The following is a 17,834-nucleotide window of genomic DNA, read 5'->3' as shown; positions in this document are numbered from 1 at the left end:
CTGATGAGCTAAGCTTTTTTCTACTGATTTGTATAGTTCATTCTTATGTTGTATTGTTACACTACTGTCTCAGGTTAGGGAGAGTGTTGGGATCCAGCTAACATGTTTAACCCAGCTGCATTCTGTATGTATGTGTCTCCAAAGTCAGAAGCCTGTAATTCAGTGGTTGTCTTTTGTTTTAATGTGTTACATATTTGTTTTTCCTTCAATTTTGTACATAAATAAGGCCATTAGTCTTCTCATTTTATTTGTTTTAAATTTGTCGGTTCAGGGCCTCTTATAGCTGACTATGCAGTATGGGCTTGGCTCATTGTTAAAGGCTGTATGGTCATATATAGTTGTTAATTTTTGTGTCATTTGGTCATTTGTTGAGTGTTGTCTCATTGACAATCATACTACATTTTCTGTTTATACATAACTACAAAGCTAATCATGATCATTGTTCAATAATTGGAACTTTAAAAAATTACAAACTTACTATTTCAAAGTTATCATTTAACAATATCTGTAATAGTTCACAGTCACTTGCTCTTGGACAAAAGACATTATTTTGAAAAGCAGAAAACAAAATGTCAGCTGAAAAACAATAAATAAAAACAGTCATATCTCATGAATACACATTATAAGATAGACAATAGTCCTTTTAAAAAATTATATAAAATGTATATATACATCATTTTGAACATGATAAGCTCTTGATTTCTTTTTTTATTGAATTCTCTTCTTTTTTACATCTGTAATTCACAATAACTAATACAGTACCTAAAACAAAGATGACTGTGATTTAACATGAAGATGATTTCCTTACATTATGTTTTGAATTTGCCTATGGACATAACATTATTCAATTTCCAAGGACCATAACTCTGTAGATGGAAATCATTACCCGAAAGTAGGTTTTATTTTATAAAGGAACATAACTCCATGAAAGCAATATTTGTCAACATTTGAAATGGTGTTTGTGTAATTTGCAGCTTGCATTTTTTATTTAATACAATAAAATAAGGTTAATCTACGTACCTCAAATGTGTATAATGATTGATTTTTTTATTGCAGTGCAGATCATTGGTCATAAACTGTAAATGAAATTCCTCAGTCAACAATAAGGTGAAACTGATTGTGATACAATAATTGCAATTTTATCACAAGGTCTATAATAATCCAAGTGTTCATCAAATATAACAGCCTTCATTATACACTTATTTCAGATTCAAAAGTTGAAAACAGATAGGCAATTCCAAATCCATCTCACAGGAAATCATAATCAGTCATGTCAGTACAACCTTCAAATAAAATATTGAAATATATGAAATAATTGCAATGCATTATCAAAAATATATGTTGAAGTTCATTTGAAACATTCAAATTGCAATTTGATGAGACAAAATTTACCATCTACAATAAACAGGTATTGAAATTTTTATCATGGTATCTTCTTTATGATATCCTAAATAAAAGTAACAAATATCTATAATAGTTTATTTAAGAATTGAATGCTTCTTTTTGTAAATTTATTGGGGTGTAAAAGCGTTGACCAAAGTACATTTTGTATGAAGCGCGGAAGCGCTTCATTCTACAAATGTACGCACGATCAACGCTTTTACAACCCTATAAAGTTACAAAAAGAACCATTCAATACTTATAATTACATTTTTTAGCTATGGTCATGAAAACACGAATTTTATATGTTTTATTATTTAATTCACCTGTGTACTTTATTGTTGGAGCACGTGATATCATGAGTGAAAGTTGTATTGAGCAATGCAACTGCTTACGGAATAACACGGGATGTGCAGTTAGCCAATCAGAATAAAATATTATAATGAAACATACATCTAATGTAATTATTTCATAATATAAATGACTGATAATGTAGAACTAGAAAATATATTATGAAAGAATCAAATCTTGCTCTCACAATTTTTGGATGACCATCCGTACTACATGAAATGAAATAAGAATGTGTCTCAATGATTCCAAACCTCCTGCTGTGTTACTTTAAAACTGTTCGTGGGATATTTCTAAAAGTCAAACATGATATGTGTTTTATGGTTATTGTCGCAATTTTTGTAAAATGTTCATAATATTTGGTTCAAACAAAGTAAAGTTTATATACAGCTGAAACTAATTTCAAGTCCTACAAAGTGTGGTACAGACAGACGGACAAAGGTAAAACATAAATCTCTGCAAGCAAAACAGTGGGGCATAGTAAAAACACTTGATGTCAGCAATATGTCATTATTTTAAATCAAAAAGAAGATAAACATCAGGAGGATATAAATCCTCCATTGTGTACATGTAATGTGCATATACAAAGAAGTCATACACTAGTTTTCCAGATATATAACGAAATTTCTTATGTACAGAGTTTTCTCTCAGTTTTCATTACTTTATAATTGGCGGCTTTAAGGCTTAAAAAATTATACTTCCTTAAGAAATTTATAAATGATGTGCTACAAACAGAAAATAGCTCACCCTTATTTCAATAATGGCGAGATAAAAATGTGCATACCTGGCATGTATCATAAGTCACAAAATTGAACAGAACCAGAATGATAATCTGCAACTAAATGGTCAATTTCATAAACATCATCATCTCCATCAAACAACACTTCATAGACTGCATTCAATTTTCCATCTGTCCCTTTAAGTAATGAAACAACTGTTCCTTTGTACCATTCCTTATGGTTTGCATCCTCGTCAATTATCCACTGTTGTTTAATGCTACGTCCAACAAATTTGGTCTGTTTCTGCCTTCCTCTCCTAAATTAAAAATCACTAACTAAATTAAAACAACAAGTTACTTAGATGTTCTTTTAATATATAAAATTGAGATTGGAAATGGGGAATGTGCCAAAGAGACAACAACCCGACCATAGAAAAAACAACAGCAGAAGGTCACCAACAGGTCTTCAATGTAGCGAGAAATTCCCGCACCTGGAGGCGTCCTACAACTGGCCCCTAAACAAATATATACTAGTTCAGTGATAATGAACGCCATACTAATTTCCAAGTTGTACACAAGAAACTAAAATTAAAATAATACAAGACTAACAAAATATCTATTTTTAAAAAAGGTATACATGTACATTGTATGTCTTGTATTAGATATTTAGATGCAATACATATCTCATCTATATAGTAAGAGAGATGTACTATATATTGTAAACGTACTAATGACTTACATAATACAAAATTGTGTTTTTCGTTTTGTACATACATGTGGTGTACAAGACAATCACATGATCATTTCCCAACATGATTTTGGGTTTTAACTATATATATATATATATAATTATGTTTATATTGAAATGGTATAAATTAATTAATATTTATATGAATATGGGTAAATGTACATCTTTAATGTACATTGTACCACTTTTTAATAATGAATATATTGGAAAAAAATTTAATAAAACAACAATTGTCAAATATCTTATTCTTGTCAAAGAAACACACCAATCTTCCGTGATGTGTTGTGTTTGTTTACTTGGGTTTAAGAACAAGAGGTGACCTCTCGATAGCTTGTTATGTTCTCTACTATTGGATCATGTACCTTTTTTAAGAAAAATGTAACTTTTGGATGATGTATTTTTCTCAGTAAAATGTAACCGCTATCTCAAAATTAATCTATATGTATTGTGAACACAAATACTGAAACAGGTTTGACATTTGGTAAGATGTATTGGTATGATATGTAGATGTGCATACTTCAATAACATTTTGAAATCAAAATCATGAAATTTTGTAGGATTATGGGAAACTAGCTAGATATAATATAATATTACATACGTTAGCCTATTTTGTGCAGGTTCTTTAGCTTGAGTGTTGGCTGTTTCAGAGTCTGATGAAGTGTCTGGTCTTGGATTCTGTTTTTTCGTCTTTCTTCTATTCGTTGAAGCTGATGTTATCTTTCTCTTTCTTTTTATACTGGTTTTGGAATCAACAAACTGAAATTATAAAAGTTGTATTATAAGAATATTCCATTAATATACTCAGTGTTTCATACCAGCACCACACACAATGATAATGTCAATATAATTGGTTGTGAATAATGAAAATAAAAGCTGAATGATTGTCAAATTTGGTTTGTTGCATAGTGAAAATCTTTACAATATAATAGACACCCCTTTTGATAAAAAAAAATGTTTCCCTTTCATCCTGAGATCTTGAAAATACAGTGAACTTGTGTGTTTATACCACTATTTTAATTAATAGGCAAACAATGTGATTTTTGGTGAAAAATCTTTTCTAGTAGGCTTTTTTTTGCCGTTAAAACTTTTAGAGTTGTGAGGCAGCTATATTTTTGGGCTCTAGGACATCAAGGTTTATATATATGTTGAAAATAATTAAGGAGTATAGAAAAATTATACAACCTATTTCACCTCCTCTCATAATACATGTAATATGAATTTTTTTTTAAATACAAATAATAATAATTATATATATATATGTTTTCAATTATAATCATGATAATTGAGAGTGTATTGAATTACCTACTATAATGAATATTGGAAGATTGTCCTTCTCAATACATGCAAATGACAGAGGCTGACAATTACAAAATGAATCAAATACCTGTATAAATATAATTGGAAGATGTTTCTTCTCAATACATGCATGACAGAAAATGACATACATGACATAGGCTGACAATTATATACAATACCTGTATACATGTAAGATAATTGGAAGATGTTTCTTCTCAATACATGCATGACAGAAAATGACATAGGCTGGCAATTATATACAATACCTGTATAAGATAATTGGAAGATGTTTCTTCTCAATACATGCATGACAGAAAATGACATAGGCTGGCAATTATATACAATACCTGTATACATGTAAGATAATTGGAAGATGTTTCTTCTCAATACATACATGACAGAAAATGACATAAGCTGACAATTGTATACAATACCTGTATAAGATAATTGGAAGATGTTTCTTATTAAAAAATACAATACCCTGATAAGTTCATTAAATCAAATGTTGTTCCGTAAACAACTGAATTTTAAACAAGGCTGTTTTTGGATTGATTTCAAACTTAATATTGAACTCACCCATATTCCAGGTTCTCGAATGCCTGGGCTCTTTCCTTCTCGTGGTGAGGCAAGTTCAGGTAAAAGTGCCTTAGTGAAGAAAGCTTTGAGTTTTGGTAGTAGAGTGTTCTCCCAAAGGTCAACATCTCGATAAATTCTCTGTATAAACATCTGATATGGATTCAGTGTACGCACAACAAAGTCTATCCATGGTTTGTGACAAACATTCAGAAGGCCATGGCATTGGAAAAAATAAGGGTGATTTTCCTTCAACTTCAAATTTCCATTGATAGTAATCAGGCAGAAATTGTTTGAATTAGCAGCTTCAAAAAGGTTGATTGGTTTTGAATGCAAAAGGTTTTTTATTTCAATAAGTCCAGTGCCGTCAGTTGATGATGTAACAATCCCGTCTGGACTAGCAGCTAAAAATTTGTTGGTTGGGTGAATAACAAGACCAGTTTTATTCACATAGATATTCTCATTATCTTCTGCTTTCTTAAGCTTATATTCCTCTATGGTGGTATCTTCTTGTAGAATGCCATTTCGTGTATGTCTATTTCCTTTGAATTGGGAGTACAGCAAATTACGGACAAATTTATTTATAGGTAAAGATGGGTTTCGTCTAATGATGGAGCCAAAGTTTGAAGCAGTTATTCTTTTATGACGTTCAGAATGCCAAAGACCAGATTGAGACTGTTGAACTGTTGATAGTGTAATTTGTTTACATTGATCTGCCGAAAGATTGATGTGTGTATCCAAAAAATCATTCTGAAGTTTTTCAAGCGCTGTGGTAGATACATCAGTAGTAACCTCAATGGCATCTGTACCATACGATTGTCTAGCTTTCCTTGTAGTGCAGCCTTTCAGAGATGAGATTTTTCGTTTCCACCTTTTTTGTTTGACATCTGGCTTTGATTTGTGCCGAATGGAATTTTTAAGCATCTGTTCGTTACGTTTGTACCTAGCTGTAAAATGTTTTCCTGGTTCTGTTGCTGTACACGTTTCCCAAGCCTGACATGACCACTGCGGACCTAAATTCATGCGAAGAGCTCCTCCATAGCATCTTGCATGCCATGACCTACGGTTACAAAGGTTATAGACCTTTCCTCCATCAAATTTGGTTCGGATGTGCATCCAACTCTCTGCCAGGTTAGTTGTACTGTTGCTGATAAGGCGGTCAGATTTCTCAGCTATTCTGTTAAGCAAGGTCAAGACATCCTTAATTATATGTTGTTCTACATTACTGTACTGTATGGTTGTACCAAGTCTGGACTCTTCCTGGGATGCCAAGGACGATCCTTCTGACCAGAAATCTATCTGACAATCTAAAAGATCTGGTTCATCAGAGTTTTTTACTATGGTGGGTGAAGATGCTGTTGAATGATCAGAGTTTGATGAAGTACATGTATTAATATCAGATGATGTATCTGTTTGTTGGGTTTTAGCGCGGCAGAAGTCAGAACAGTGATCATGTTGACCAAAAACATGATTGACCGAGTTTATGATGTCATGGCGAAGTCGTTTAATTGCTGTTGATACATCTACTGTTTGTTCTTTTAGTTCTTTTGACCTAAAGCGGATGGCACATCTTAATGCACTAACCAGGCGCACTCGCGTTGTTTTAGACAAATGATGTCTCCCTTTGTACAGTGGGTTTTCAGTAACCATCTTTTCCAAGTTGGAACGATAACATTTACATATATGGTTGGCGCATTCCTCCTTAGTTACCTGTCTTCCCCACCCTGGCACTCCTTCCCTGATAGTTGCAAAAACAGAAGAGTCCCCATCGCCTACCACTCTCATGTACCGCAAACCATGTTTTTCTTCTGCCTGTTTAAACCCTTCTAAAATAATGTCACTTTCCATGGACTGGCTGTCTTTGTCCCAATTCTTAAAGCATGTGTGGGGTTTATTGTCATTCTGACCACAAATATAGCAGTATTTATTCCGAACACCTATGTGTAGCAGTTTCTTAGTTTCTTTCCCAATTATTATAGCAACCCCACCTGCAGCGTTATAGGAATGCTTATGAGTCCTCTTTGACCAACCTCCATCTACTATTACTGTAATAGCAGGAACCTCATGATGGTAATCATTCCTATCAATTGCCAAACGTCTTTCTTCCTGACCCGCTAGCATCATCTCCCGTTCTAATATAGAGTGCCACCATTTCCCAATGTCAGTTTCAATTGATGTAAAAGTTGGCTGAGACAAACCAGGTGAATTCAATGTGGCCATTAGTTCATTCAGATGTGCTGGGCCATTGCCAGTGACCATACTACCCCAAACAGCACGCACATTGACGTCGTAACGTTTTGAACCAGGGACCTTGGGACTCGTATCAAATTTAAATTTCTTGAAACACCCTTGGCACTCTGCCATCATCACACTGGCTAAACCTAACGATCTCACCTCTGTCTGTAGCTTGATAGGAGTTTTTCCTTCAGACGAAACCTTCATTGCCTCTACACATAAACATACATGCATTGTTATTTCAGACACATGTGATTGCAAACAGTCTAAGTTCATCATTCTGTAACCTTTTGGACTGAGGTCTTTAACTTTGAGTATCCTCATTCTGAAGTTATCACCATAGGAAAATGCGGTATAAATAAGGTGTTTGACATATGTTTTTTCAAAGTAGTGCCATAGAAATTATGTATTTTCTTTATCTTTATCTTCAAAATGTCTTTTTTGATGTTTCTAGATTTTTTTTTAATTCTGTAAATAGGTCTCCCTAAATGCCTCCCTCTCCTTACTCTGCTATGCCTACCCAGACTTCTACCAAACACTCTATTCTTTTTACTTTTACTGCCCATAATAAATTCTTCTTTGATATTGTCAACACATGTAGTGGCTTCCTTTTGTCAACCTTGCTTTCCATACACGGTTTTTAACATTTTTAAATATAACTTTATTTTCACTTACCTTGGTTGCAATGTGTTTCTTACCCATATTTTTACCATTCATATTTCCATGATTTAAATAATTATTTAATTTAAAAGTAATACAAACTCACCAAAATGACACACGTGTAAACATGTCTGTTTGGTCTACATTGTATTTATTTTTCCGTTAAGAACTTAACTGTGATATCTGATGATTGTTTTTTAGAGATATATATGTACTAAACAAGTATTTCAATATATAGGATCAATTCCTTACCAATCAAAGTTCACCGATTAGACAATAAACTGACATTTTCCCAATGTTTACTTCACTTGATCAAAAGATCAACCGTAGTTCTTCAAACCGGAAGTGATTTCTCTCATATAGTTATTTCTTTCGCATCAAAATTTAATGATTAAATCGATTGTTTAATGTCCAAAAACTTAATTCACCTGAAATATATAATAAAAAATATCAGTACACTCATTCAATTTTAAAAAAATGCTATTTTTGTTATATTCGAAAGTGCGGTGTGATATCAGATCATGAAATTCTACTTTCGTTTTCAGAAGAATCACAGAACACCCAATTCAACAGTTTATTTTATTGTGTAAATGGTAAAAAATGTTTTTAAATTACAGCTAAATATTCTCATACACATATGAATTTGCAAGTCATAAAGTGTCAAGGGAGATCAAGCAAATTAAACAGTTGTAAATAGTAAAAATTCAATCATACAACAACATTGTAAAAATGGCGGCTATCCAACAGCGTGGGACACTCTGTTATTCTTAACATAATAGAAAGACAGATGACTTTTAGCAAGTTTTAGGTATAGCTCGACCTGCATTGAAACATAAAGAATACTCGGTGCCAATTTTGGGTGATATAACATTGATTTAAGAATGTTCTATTTTTTGAAAAAATGTGTGTTGTGAAGATGCATTTTCAACTTTTAACATTGGAATAGTGTATTTAATTTTAAGGTTTGATACAAGCCCTGCATGGTCCCACAAATAATGGTAAAAATTTTATAATTTGACAAAATTTCAGCCCTCAGTAATTTGTTTAAGGTACAAAACATGTACATTTGGTAATTGCACCACCAGATTGAAATTTTGACTTTAGCGGAACCTTAATGTGGTGACACGCAACATTGACTCTTTAGGTAAAATTAAAACCGAACTAAAAAATCTTAAATTGAATTCAAAAGCCCAAGTACCAAAACATTATGACTTTGGCAATCGTAAACTCAATATTATATTGACACAACTTAGGTGCTCAGCTTCTTTTTTGAACTATGATCTTAACAGAGTCAACATTCAGATCCGTCTTGTAGTTGTGGTGCTAAATTCGAAGATTCACGTGACGTCACTTCTTTTTTTATTGTCCTAATTATTCGAATATAAGAACCAAATTATTTAATAATCTACATTGGTTACCAGATAACTCTCTACTTAATTTGAACACCTTAACCTCCGGCGATAAGTCTTTAAGTAATGTTGAAAATGAAAGAATTGTAAAGAATGTATATGAGTTTATTAAAGAGTCTAAGAGGTTTCTAATTGTGTAATGTAGAACATAATAAAGTGCAAATACATGCATATAGTGTATTACCACTCACATCATCACACACCATCTTTTCAGAGTTCAAATATTTTATATATATATATACATAATGTATTGTTTGTATGCATGCTTTGTAAATATTCTACTGTTATAAATTGTTATGGGAGAAGACTTTATAAGTTTGATTAGATTGTGTCTCATCCCTTTTGCACATTTATACAAATAAAATATGTTTAAACTAAGTCAACAAAAGAAGTGATACATGACTTTAGAATAAAATTTATCAAAATGTATTAAAACTAAAACAAAATGAGATACACTATTTTCAAAAGCTTTCATTTGCAATGTATGCACATGTGATAATGAAAATCAAAACATTTCGGAAAGTAACTAAATTCCGTGTAAACGATCAGTAGGGTGCAAATAATTTTTGCGGAAAGTTGGACACAAAATCGACACACAATTTTCTAAGTACCAAAATTAATTTTCAAATTTGTTTAAAAATATTCAATATGCTAATCAAGTTATGTTCATGATGTAACTAATGGGTTGAAATATTGTTTTTTTAAATTTTGGGTAAAAAAGGTGGGTTTTTTTAATCTAAAAAAATGCAAAAAAAAAGAAAAAAATGTTTTCGTCTCAAATCAATGTTTTAGATATGAAAACAACACACTGTAAATTTGGAACCTTTTTGGATTAGTTTTAAGATTGTTAGCATTTTTTTTTTAATTTCACTTTACACATACTGTCAGTAGACATGTTACGAAAAGGTACATTCACGACGCTGAGGTTGTCAATTTACACTTTAAATGTGGGGACTATGTCAAAACACAAAAGATATTAGCTGTGTATACATTGGATATCATTTTAAAACTGTATTGATTCTTTGGAGGCAATTTATTATAAATATTCCGTATGGAACGAATATTCAATAACATTTGAACAATAAGAAATATAAGTTATAGTTATTGACCAAGCAAGTCGGTATATGTCATTTAATCTGCACAACACGAGATGACCCAATAACCCGAACGACGTAGGAGTTCGGGTTATTGGGTCATTTCGTGCTGTGCAGATTAAAAAACATATACCGATTTGATTGGCCAATAACTGTTTTAACACATGACGTAATCAATTTACGTGAACGTTTCAGAAATGTGGACGTTATTCTCCAATCCACGGGTCCTAGGAAAGTTTCTTGTAGGGTAAAGAAAGGGGGAAATACGACTTTGGTAAGTTTTAAATTAATTTTTTTTTTATATTTAGACTCATTCTAAAATAGCGATTTAATGGTATATGTTTTTAAATCGTTTCCGTTAATTTATTCCCAATTTTTATTTAATTGGTGACGATTAAGAATTTGATAAATTGTGTACTTTCAAATCGGTGTATGAAAAAAAAACATAACTGCAAGGGTTGTTGAGTTTAAATAAGATTAATTGCTTTTGAATATCTTTCCCTCAATGATATGCTTAAAAGAACCGAGGAAGATGTTGTAATACCTAAATTTAAAAGGTTAAATAAACAGAAAATATGTTTCTCTAATTTTTGTGCTATTTTCACATTTCCTGACCGGTGTGAGAAAAATATTTCTCCTCACTAGTGAAAAATCTGTTCTCGGCAAATGATTAGTCGAAATTTGATTATGACGTCAAAATGTTTTGTTTCTTCTCAATTTTCCTATTGTGACGTCATGAAAAAAGGCGACCTTGCCTGATGACGTCGCATATAAAGAGCACAATTTTCTGAAAATCTTTGAAAAAGAACGATAAAAAGCATTAGAGAAACAGATTCCGACACTATAACTCGTGTATTACGATATTTCTCCACTCTCGACAGTTAAATTTTATTATTTAAAGGGCTCGGCAAGCCTCGCGCTTTAAATAATAAAATTTAACTGTCTCGAGTGGAGAAATATCGTAATACACTTGTTGCAGTGTAAGAATCTATATTTCTCTTTCAAAACCTTTTACTCCCCGCACCCCCCCCCCCCCCCCCCCATTTCTTTTAATCTACTGTATTACTTTTTAAGACACGTCCATCTAAATGAAGTCTGATTGATCTCCAGCTAATCACCCAGTTTTAAAACAAACTTTAATATGGTCCTCATTAAATCCGATCCAAATATAGTCTCTTTATAGGAATAATTATTCAAAATTCGTTCAGATGGCGGATTCGGGGGTGGGGGCGAAAGGGTCGTTTACCCTTGGATTGGACAAAGTAGGGTGTTTTAGCTTAAAATCGTCAATATTGTCTTTAGTCTCGCTACACTCGGTGATATTTATGCCCCACCTACGATAGTAGAGGGGCATTATGTTTTCTGGTCTGTGCCTCCGTTCTTCCGTCCGTCCGTCCGTCCGCTTCAGGTTAAAGTTTTTGGTCAAGGTAGTTTTTGAAGAAGTTGAAGTCCAATCAACTTGAAACTTAGTACACATGTTCCCCATGATATCATCTTTCTAATTTTACTGCCAAATTATAGTTTTGACCCCAATTTCATGGTCCACTGAACATGAAAAATGATAGTGCGAGTGGGGCATTCGTGTACTATGGACACATTCTTGGTTTTTTTAATTTGATAGAATAACGCCCCTTTCAAAATCCGGGAACCGCCCCTAAAGGTAAAAATAGATTTGAACTGTGCGGTATATCTGAGGTAGTTAATGCACACCTTTGATGTGCATTATCTAAATTATAGCACAGTAAGAACAAAGAGATTTTACTCTTGCCATGTGTTAAGAAACAGATATTTATAAATTCTTTAATATTTCAAAGTTTAAGAAACTCTAATGCAAAAAAGTTTGGAAGAAAAGGTGGGCAGGTAAATGTGGTAGATGTGCAGAGCAGAGGATACATTTGGTTCATACTTATGTGAATTCTTCGGCAAAGCTGTATATGAATGACTAATGGGTAATCTTTAGGGCATGCAAGCCCTTTTAAAATAGACCTTGCAAATATAGTTTTATCATCTTTTTTATACCTACTCGGGATATATATAAATAAATTGTGACGATTATTTTTATATACTTTGTTATGAAAAGCAACAAAAGAAGTGACCAAATGTATTTCGATCAAGTTTTTTACATCCTAATTTTTTATCTGACGTGGTCCATTTTATAACACATTAACACGATTTTTATACGATTCAACAAAGATATGTTGCATTTTAGAAAGCCGGTCTTTCCTTTATTGGAGATACAAATGCTATCTCTAAAACCATGTGTACCTATTGGTAATTTACGAAGGTACCAGTAATTTTTTCCGAGAGTTTGTGTGTATGTGTGAGTGTGGGTGGGAGGGGGTGTTGAACTGCAACATTGGGCGCTCACAAACATGTTAACTTTAACCCTGTCATACTTTTAATTGGACCAGGATTAGAGTTAGATTTCACGCAGAACTCTGTCATCTTAGCGGATAAAATTAATCCATTTCGATCGCCCCTCGTTACCCTCCACATACGCCATCAACTAAGAGCTAAATCACGAGCAAAAAGAAAAAATGTAAAGAAAAAAAAATGAACTTGCGTATATCAGAATTTCGGGTATATGTCGAACACGCTATAAGGGACTGAAAAACTTTCAGATTTATTGAAGGCGTAATGAGATACCCGAGATAGAAAAAATCAACAAGACTGCAGAGCACTATAATACGGGATTAGTGAGGCGGCACATTTAATTTTTCAGGAACTGTAATAAAACAATAAGACTAATATATAAATGGCTTACTATGTAAATATTATCAATCTATATTTAACTCTCAGTCCCCCTGTTTTCCGGTCCACTCATTCCTGCACGCGTACAACTTTCACGTCTTATAATCGCCAGCAATGATAGCAAAAAAGCGATAGCAAAAAAGCAACTGTCATATTCGATATTATTGTATAGCAATATAATATTTCCCACAGAACGTAACCAAAAGTTAGCGTGCAATAAATTCTATTATAATATGATCTTCTAGATATTGTGATTGAAATAAATCAAGAATCACATGAATTAAAGTTTGCCTGTTTAAATCTTTTAAATCAATGTTTTGACACCGTCCCCACATTTAAAGTCTAATTTGTCAACCTCAGCGTCGAGAATATACCTTTTCGTAACATGTCTACTGGTAAATCAATTGATAATGTTTACATTTTAACGATTTCTTGTGGGGCCGGCCGAACTTTGCTTTACAATTAAACAAAAAAAAACTACAGAATTGATGGCAAACATTGTCTTTATCTTTAAATGAGAGGTTGACATCATTAGTTGGAACTTCTGTTTTTTTAAATTGTCGTTTAATGTAAATTTTATCAAAAAACTTGAATTTCGACAAATGCTTGACGTCATGAAAGCAAAAAAAAAATTTTTTTTTAAACGGATTTATATTTCCATGGTCATTAAATATTACTACCTTCAATGTTGGTCCTATAAACAGAAAAATTCATCTTTATCATTGTTAATTTGAAAAAAAGTCGTGTATCGTTTCTTTTGTTGACTAGTACTATATATGTTATCGAATTATTGAACCAGTGCACTGGTGCATGCTTATATCATGTATATGATCTTACATATTTAATAACTTAATTACATGCCCAGTGGCGTAGCTTGCATGTATGCTCAGATGCTCAAGCATCCACATCATTTTGACAAAAAAAAATAAAAAAAAACAAAAAAATAGCAGCAGTACAACTCAGAAGTATCCAAATGTAACAAGGCTGAGGATATGAGGATAAAGTCCAGTCATTGTCGAAGCAGTATGCCTGGTCTTTCATTCAGGATAATTAAGTTTATGTAAACCGCAAAATAGTGTTTCAAGTTAACTTTTGTTCGTAAAAAAAGTCTACGTAATCGGTTAATTAAGGCAAGCGGAGAGGATGATGAAATGCAGACCCGTGGACATGTTTCCTCTGAAATTGAACTTAGTGGAGTGATGGCTTCCCATTTGACTATAGCAACTAACAACTAAAACACCATATCCTGATATCGTTTCTTGTGACATGGTAAAAGACGTGATAAAAAAATCAATTTGTAATATATCGTGATAATTCATAGGCTTATGGATTCCCGTTTCTATCTAGGTTCAAATTCTAATTTTATTTTCAATTTAAGGACAAAGTTCCAATGTTCCCCGCCATGCACTTTACATGTCATATTTTATCTATCAAAGGGCAAGGAATAAGGGAATAACTAAAAAAGCACTTTTTTCTTTTTCTTTTTTCTTTTCGATATCTTAAGAGAAATAAAAGCTTCACAGCTAATGAAATGGGATTTCCATTACCATTTATATTTCAAAGGGTCATAACTGGTTAAATATTTGATTACGACTTATTTTCGAAAAGTGTCAAAGACATATTGCTGATGATATAAGTTTCACTAAATCTGGCAAGAATTGTACACATGAGAGTTCTAACAAGACCGGACGGTCGGACGCCCGGTATTGTTATGTCTCCTGCAACGCGTTTAGCTAAGTACTAGTAATAAAAAATAAAAAACCCAAGGTTGTAGACTCAACTTCCTGGAAAGAAGAGTCACTTCAGTTCCTATGTTCCGAAGTTCCTTAATTATACAAAAGTGCCGCTGTAATGAGGTCCGTTTTTGATATGTCAAATATAAGATTGAGTGGGAAAATATAAATATATGAATTGGTGGGTATTTTGAATTTTAACAAAAATCTATCTAGTGTCGGACTATGGGGGAGTACATGTGCTTAAATAAAAAATAATTTTCTGCATAAAAAGGTTAAAAAAAAAAATTTGCCTCGCTCCGCTCGGCGAAACATCCACATCATTTAAACCCTGGCTACGCCACTGATGCCCATTATGTATGTTTTTCATATTTCTTTCCACAGGCACTTGTTTCTGTCAATTTAGGGTTTACTACCCATACCCATACGAGATCGTACGAAATATCATTTTTTTTGTGATATTGCGTACGGGTATGGATATATATAAACCTCATATTGACAGAAACAAGTGCCTGGGTTTCTGTCACGTCGATCTATAACTTTTTATCGACAAATAATATTTCATTCAGCGGTTGTTGATCGCAAACTTTCAAGTGAGTTGCACAAGTTTACCGGATTTCGGTTGACAAACGACAAACATGTACAGGAAATATTAATCGTTATAAGTTATCTCCCCTTTGTTTATGAAATGCATTATTTCAGCCTATTCATGTAAAAAAATATCAAAATAAGATGTTTAAATAAAATTTGAACATATAAAATTGAAATATTAATTAATTTTTGTTCTGTATTTATTATAAATAGCAAAACTTTGTAATATAATGATTTAATATGGACCATTAATAATAATTTATTAAATTACGTATAGATAATAATATCTACATTTAATATTTAACTTATATACCAAAAATCTATTTGTGCTCTCACGCCCACATCATAACGATTGGGTCAAATACAAAACAATGTAAATCAAGTCAATAGCAATGGCAATGGAGAAGTACCGTGAACTAGTTAGTGACATGGTAATAGACAGTGTCGTTGCCAAGTTTGTTGACCCGTACCCTCATTTGAACGTTAACGCCAAGGAAAAAATATTATGCTTTTCACGATATATACCAGTCTTTAGTATCAAATTGTCCGAAAACAGCTTAATAGTTTTCAAAGGTACCAGGATTACAATTTAGTATGCCAGACGCGCGTTTTGTCTATATATTAAAGACTCATCAGTGACGCTCATATCAAAATATTTATATATAAAGCCAAACAAGAAAACGAAAACGAACTTCCCGATAAATTTGCGGACTTCTTCATGAACAAAATAAAAACAATTCGTGATTCTCTGAGAGACTTTGACGATTACAAACCATTGTTCAAAGACGTTTCGTTATTTACATCATTTAAAAATCTTTCAGAAGACGAAGTTAAGACCATCATAAATAAATTGCAATGTAAATCATGCGAACTTGACATTTTGCCTACGAAAGTACTTAAATCGTTCCTTAGTGAATTGTTGCCTGTTATCACAAAGTTAGTTAACTTGTCTCTTAGTCAAGGCGTCTTCCCATTAAGATGGAAGCAAGCGGTAGTCAGGCCTCTGCTGAAAAAGGCTGGTCTTGAACTAATTTACTCAAATTATAGACCAGTAAGCAACTTGTCTTTCCTGTCTAAATTAATTGAAAAATGTGCGCTATATAGACTGAATGAACACGTGAAAGATCATGATCTCCTTCCCACAAACCAATCTGCGTATCGTCAATTCCATTCGTGCGAATCGGCCCTTCTACGACTCGTTAATGACATACTCGATGGGATGGAGCATCAAGAAGTCACCGCTATGATCGCCGTTGATTTAAGTGCAGCATTCGATACTGTAGATCATAGTATTTTTATAAAAGTACTCGAATATCAGTACGGTGTAAATGAAACCGCACTTAAATGGATCGATTCCTATTTGAGACCTCGAAGCTGTCGTGTAAATGTCAGCTCTACAACATCATCAGAGCGACAACTTGAGTGTAGCGTACACAGGGAAGTTGCTTACTGAGGTCCCTGGTTTTATTTAGTCTACGCCGGAACTCTATTCGACATTATTCCACCATCTATTACTGTGTACGGATTTGCCGACGACCATAATGCTAATAAACGTTTCGTGCCAACATTAACGAATGAGATGGATGCAATTCGTGACTTACAGGACTGCGCTGTTCATACAAACACCTGGATGAACAGCAACAAACTAAAAGTGAACAATGCGAAAACAGAGTTTATTCTCTTTGGCAGGCGACACCAACTCTCTAAATGTCAGACAAAAGAAATAATCATTTGTGGAGATGTTATAAAATCAAAAACATGTATACGGTACTTAGGAGCTTTTCTGGATGAGACTCTAAACTTCAAAGACCATATTACTAAAAAACGTAAAACAGCAATGATGAACTACTACAAAATAAAGTGCATAAGATCCTATCTATCGAAAGAAGCAACTGAAACGTTGGTCTTATCTTTGGTTAAATCACATTTAGATTATTGCAATGTTATACTTTTTGGAATTTCACAAACTGATTTATATAAATTGCAACGTATACAGAATATGTGTGCCAAACTTGTGTTAAACCGTTCTAAGTATGATAGTGCCAAGCAGGCATTGTTTGACTTACACTGGCTTCCGATCAAAGCCAGAATTACATTCAAAATCTTAACATATATGTACAACTGTCATGTAGGTAATGCACCGTCATATTTGATCAATTTGATAAATCCTCAAGTGTCGAAACGTTCATTAAGGTCGTCAGAGTCATCTATTGGTTGTTATGCAGTCCCATATAACAAAAAGAAAACTTTTTCAGATAGAAGCTTTAGTACTATTGGGCCAAAACTGTGGAATGAACT

The 17,834-nt window shown here is 33.0% G+C and overlaps 1 protein-coding gene and 1 long non-coding RNA gene across 2 annotated transcripts; both read right to left on the bottom strand.

Moving 5' to 3' along the window:
* Nucleotides 1–1,144: 1,144 nt before the first annotated feature.
* LOC143076593 (uncharacterized) lies at nt 1,145–8,388 on the bottom strand. Its single transcript, XR_012978710.1, has 4 exons — nt 8,211–8,388; nt 3,793–3,950; nt 2,513–2,763; nt 1,145–1,283 (listed from the first exon to the last, which is right to left on the bottom strand). It is a non-coding gene; the product is annotated as an uncharacterized LOC143076593 (long non-coding RNA).
* On the bottom strand, nt 4,847–7,649 carry LOC143076592 (uncharacterized). The gene has a single exon (XM_076252415.1). The coding sequence runs from the start codon at nt 7,620–7,622 to the stop codon at nt 4,989–4,991; it is 2,634 nt and encodes an 877-aa protein (XP_076108530.1). The 5' UTR covers nt 7,623–7,649; the 3' UTR covers nt 4,847–4,988.
* Nucleotides 8,389–17,834: the final 9,446 nt, after the last annotated feature.

This window comes from Mytilus galloprovincialis, chromosome 5, assembly GCF_965363235.1.
Source record: "Mytilus galloprovincialis chromosome 5, xbMytGall1.hap1.1, whole genome shotgun sequence".
In the NCBI taxonomy this organism is placed as follows: Eukaryota; Metazoa; Mollusca; class Bivalvia; order Mytilida; family Mytilidae; genus Mytilus; species Mytilus galloprovincialis.
This window is presented reverse-complemented; position numbering and strand designations above follow the sequence as displayed.

Excerpts from the sequence above, each read along its gene's own strand:
- LOC143076592 (XM_076252415.1), bottom strand. The coding sequence starts at position 7,622 with ATGAGGATACTCAAAGTTAAAGACCTCAGTCCAAAAGGTTACAGAATG.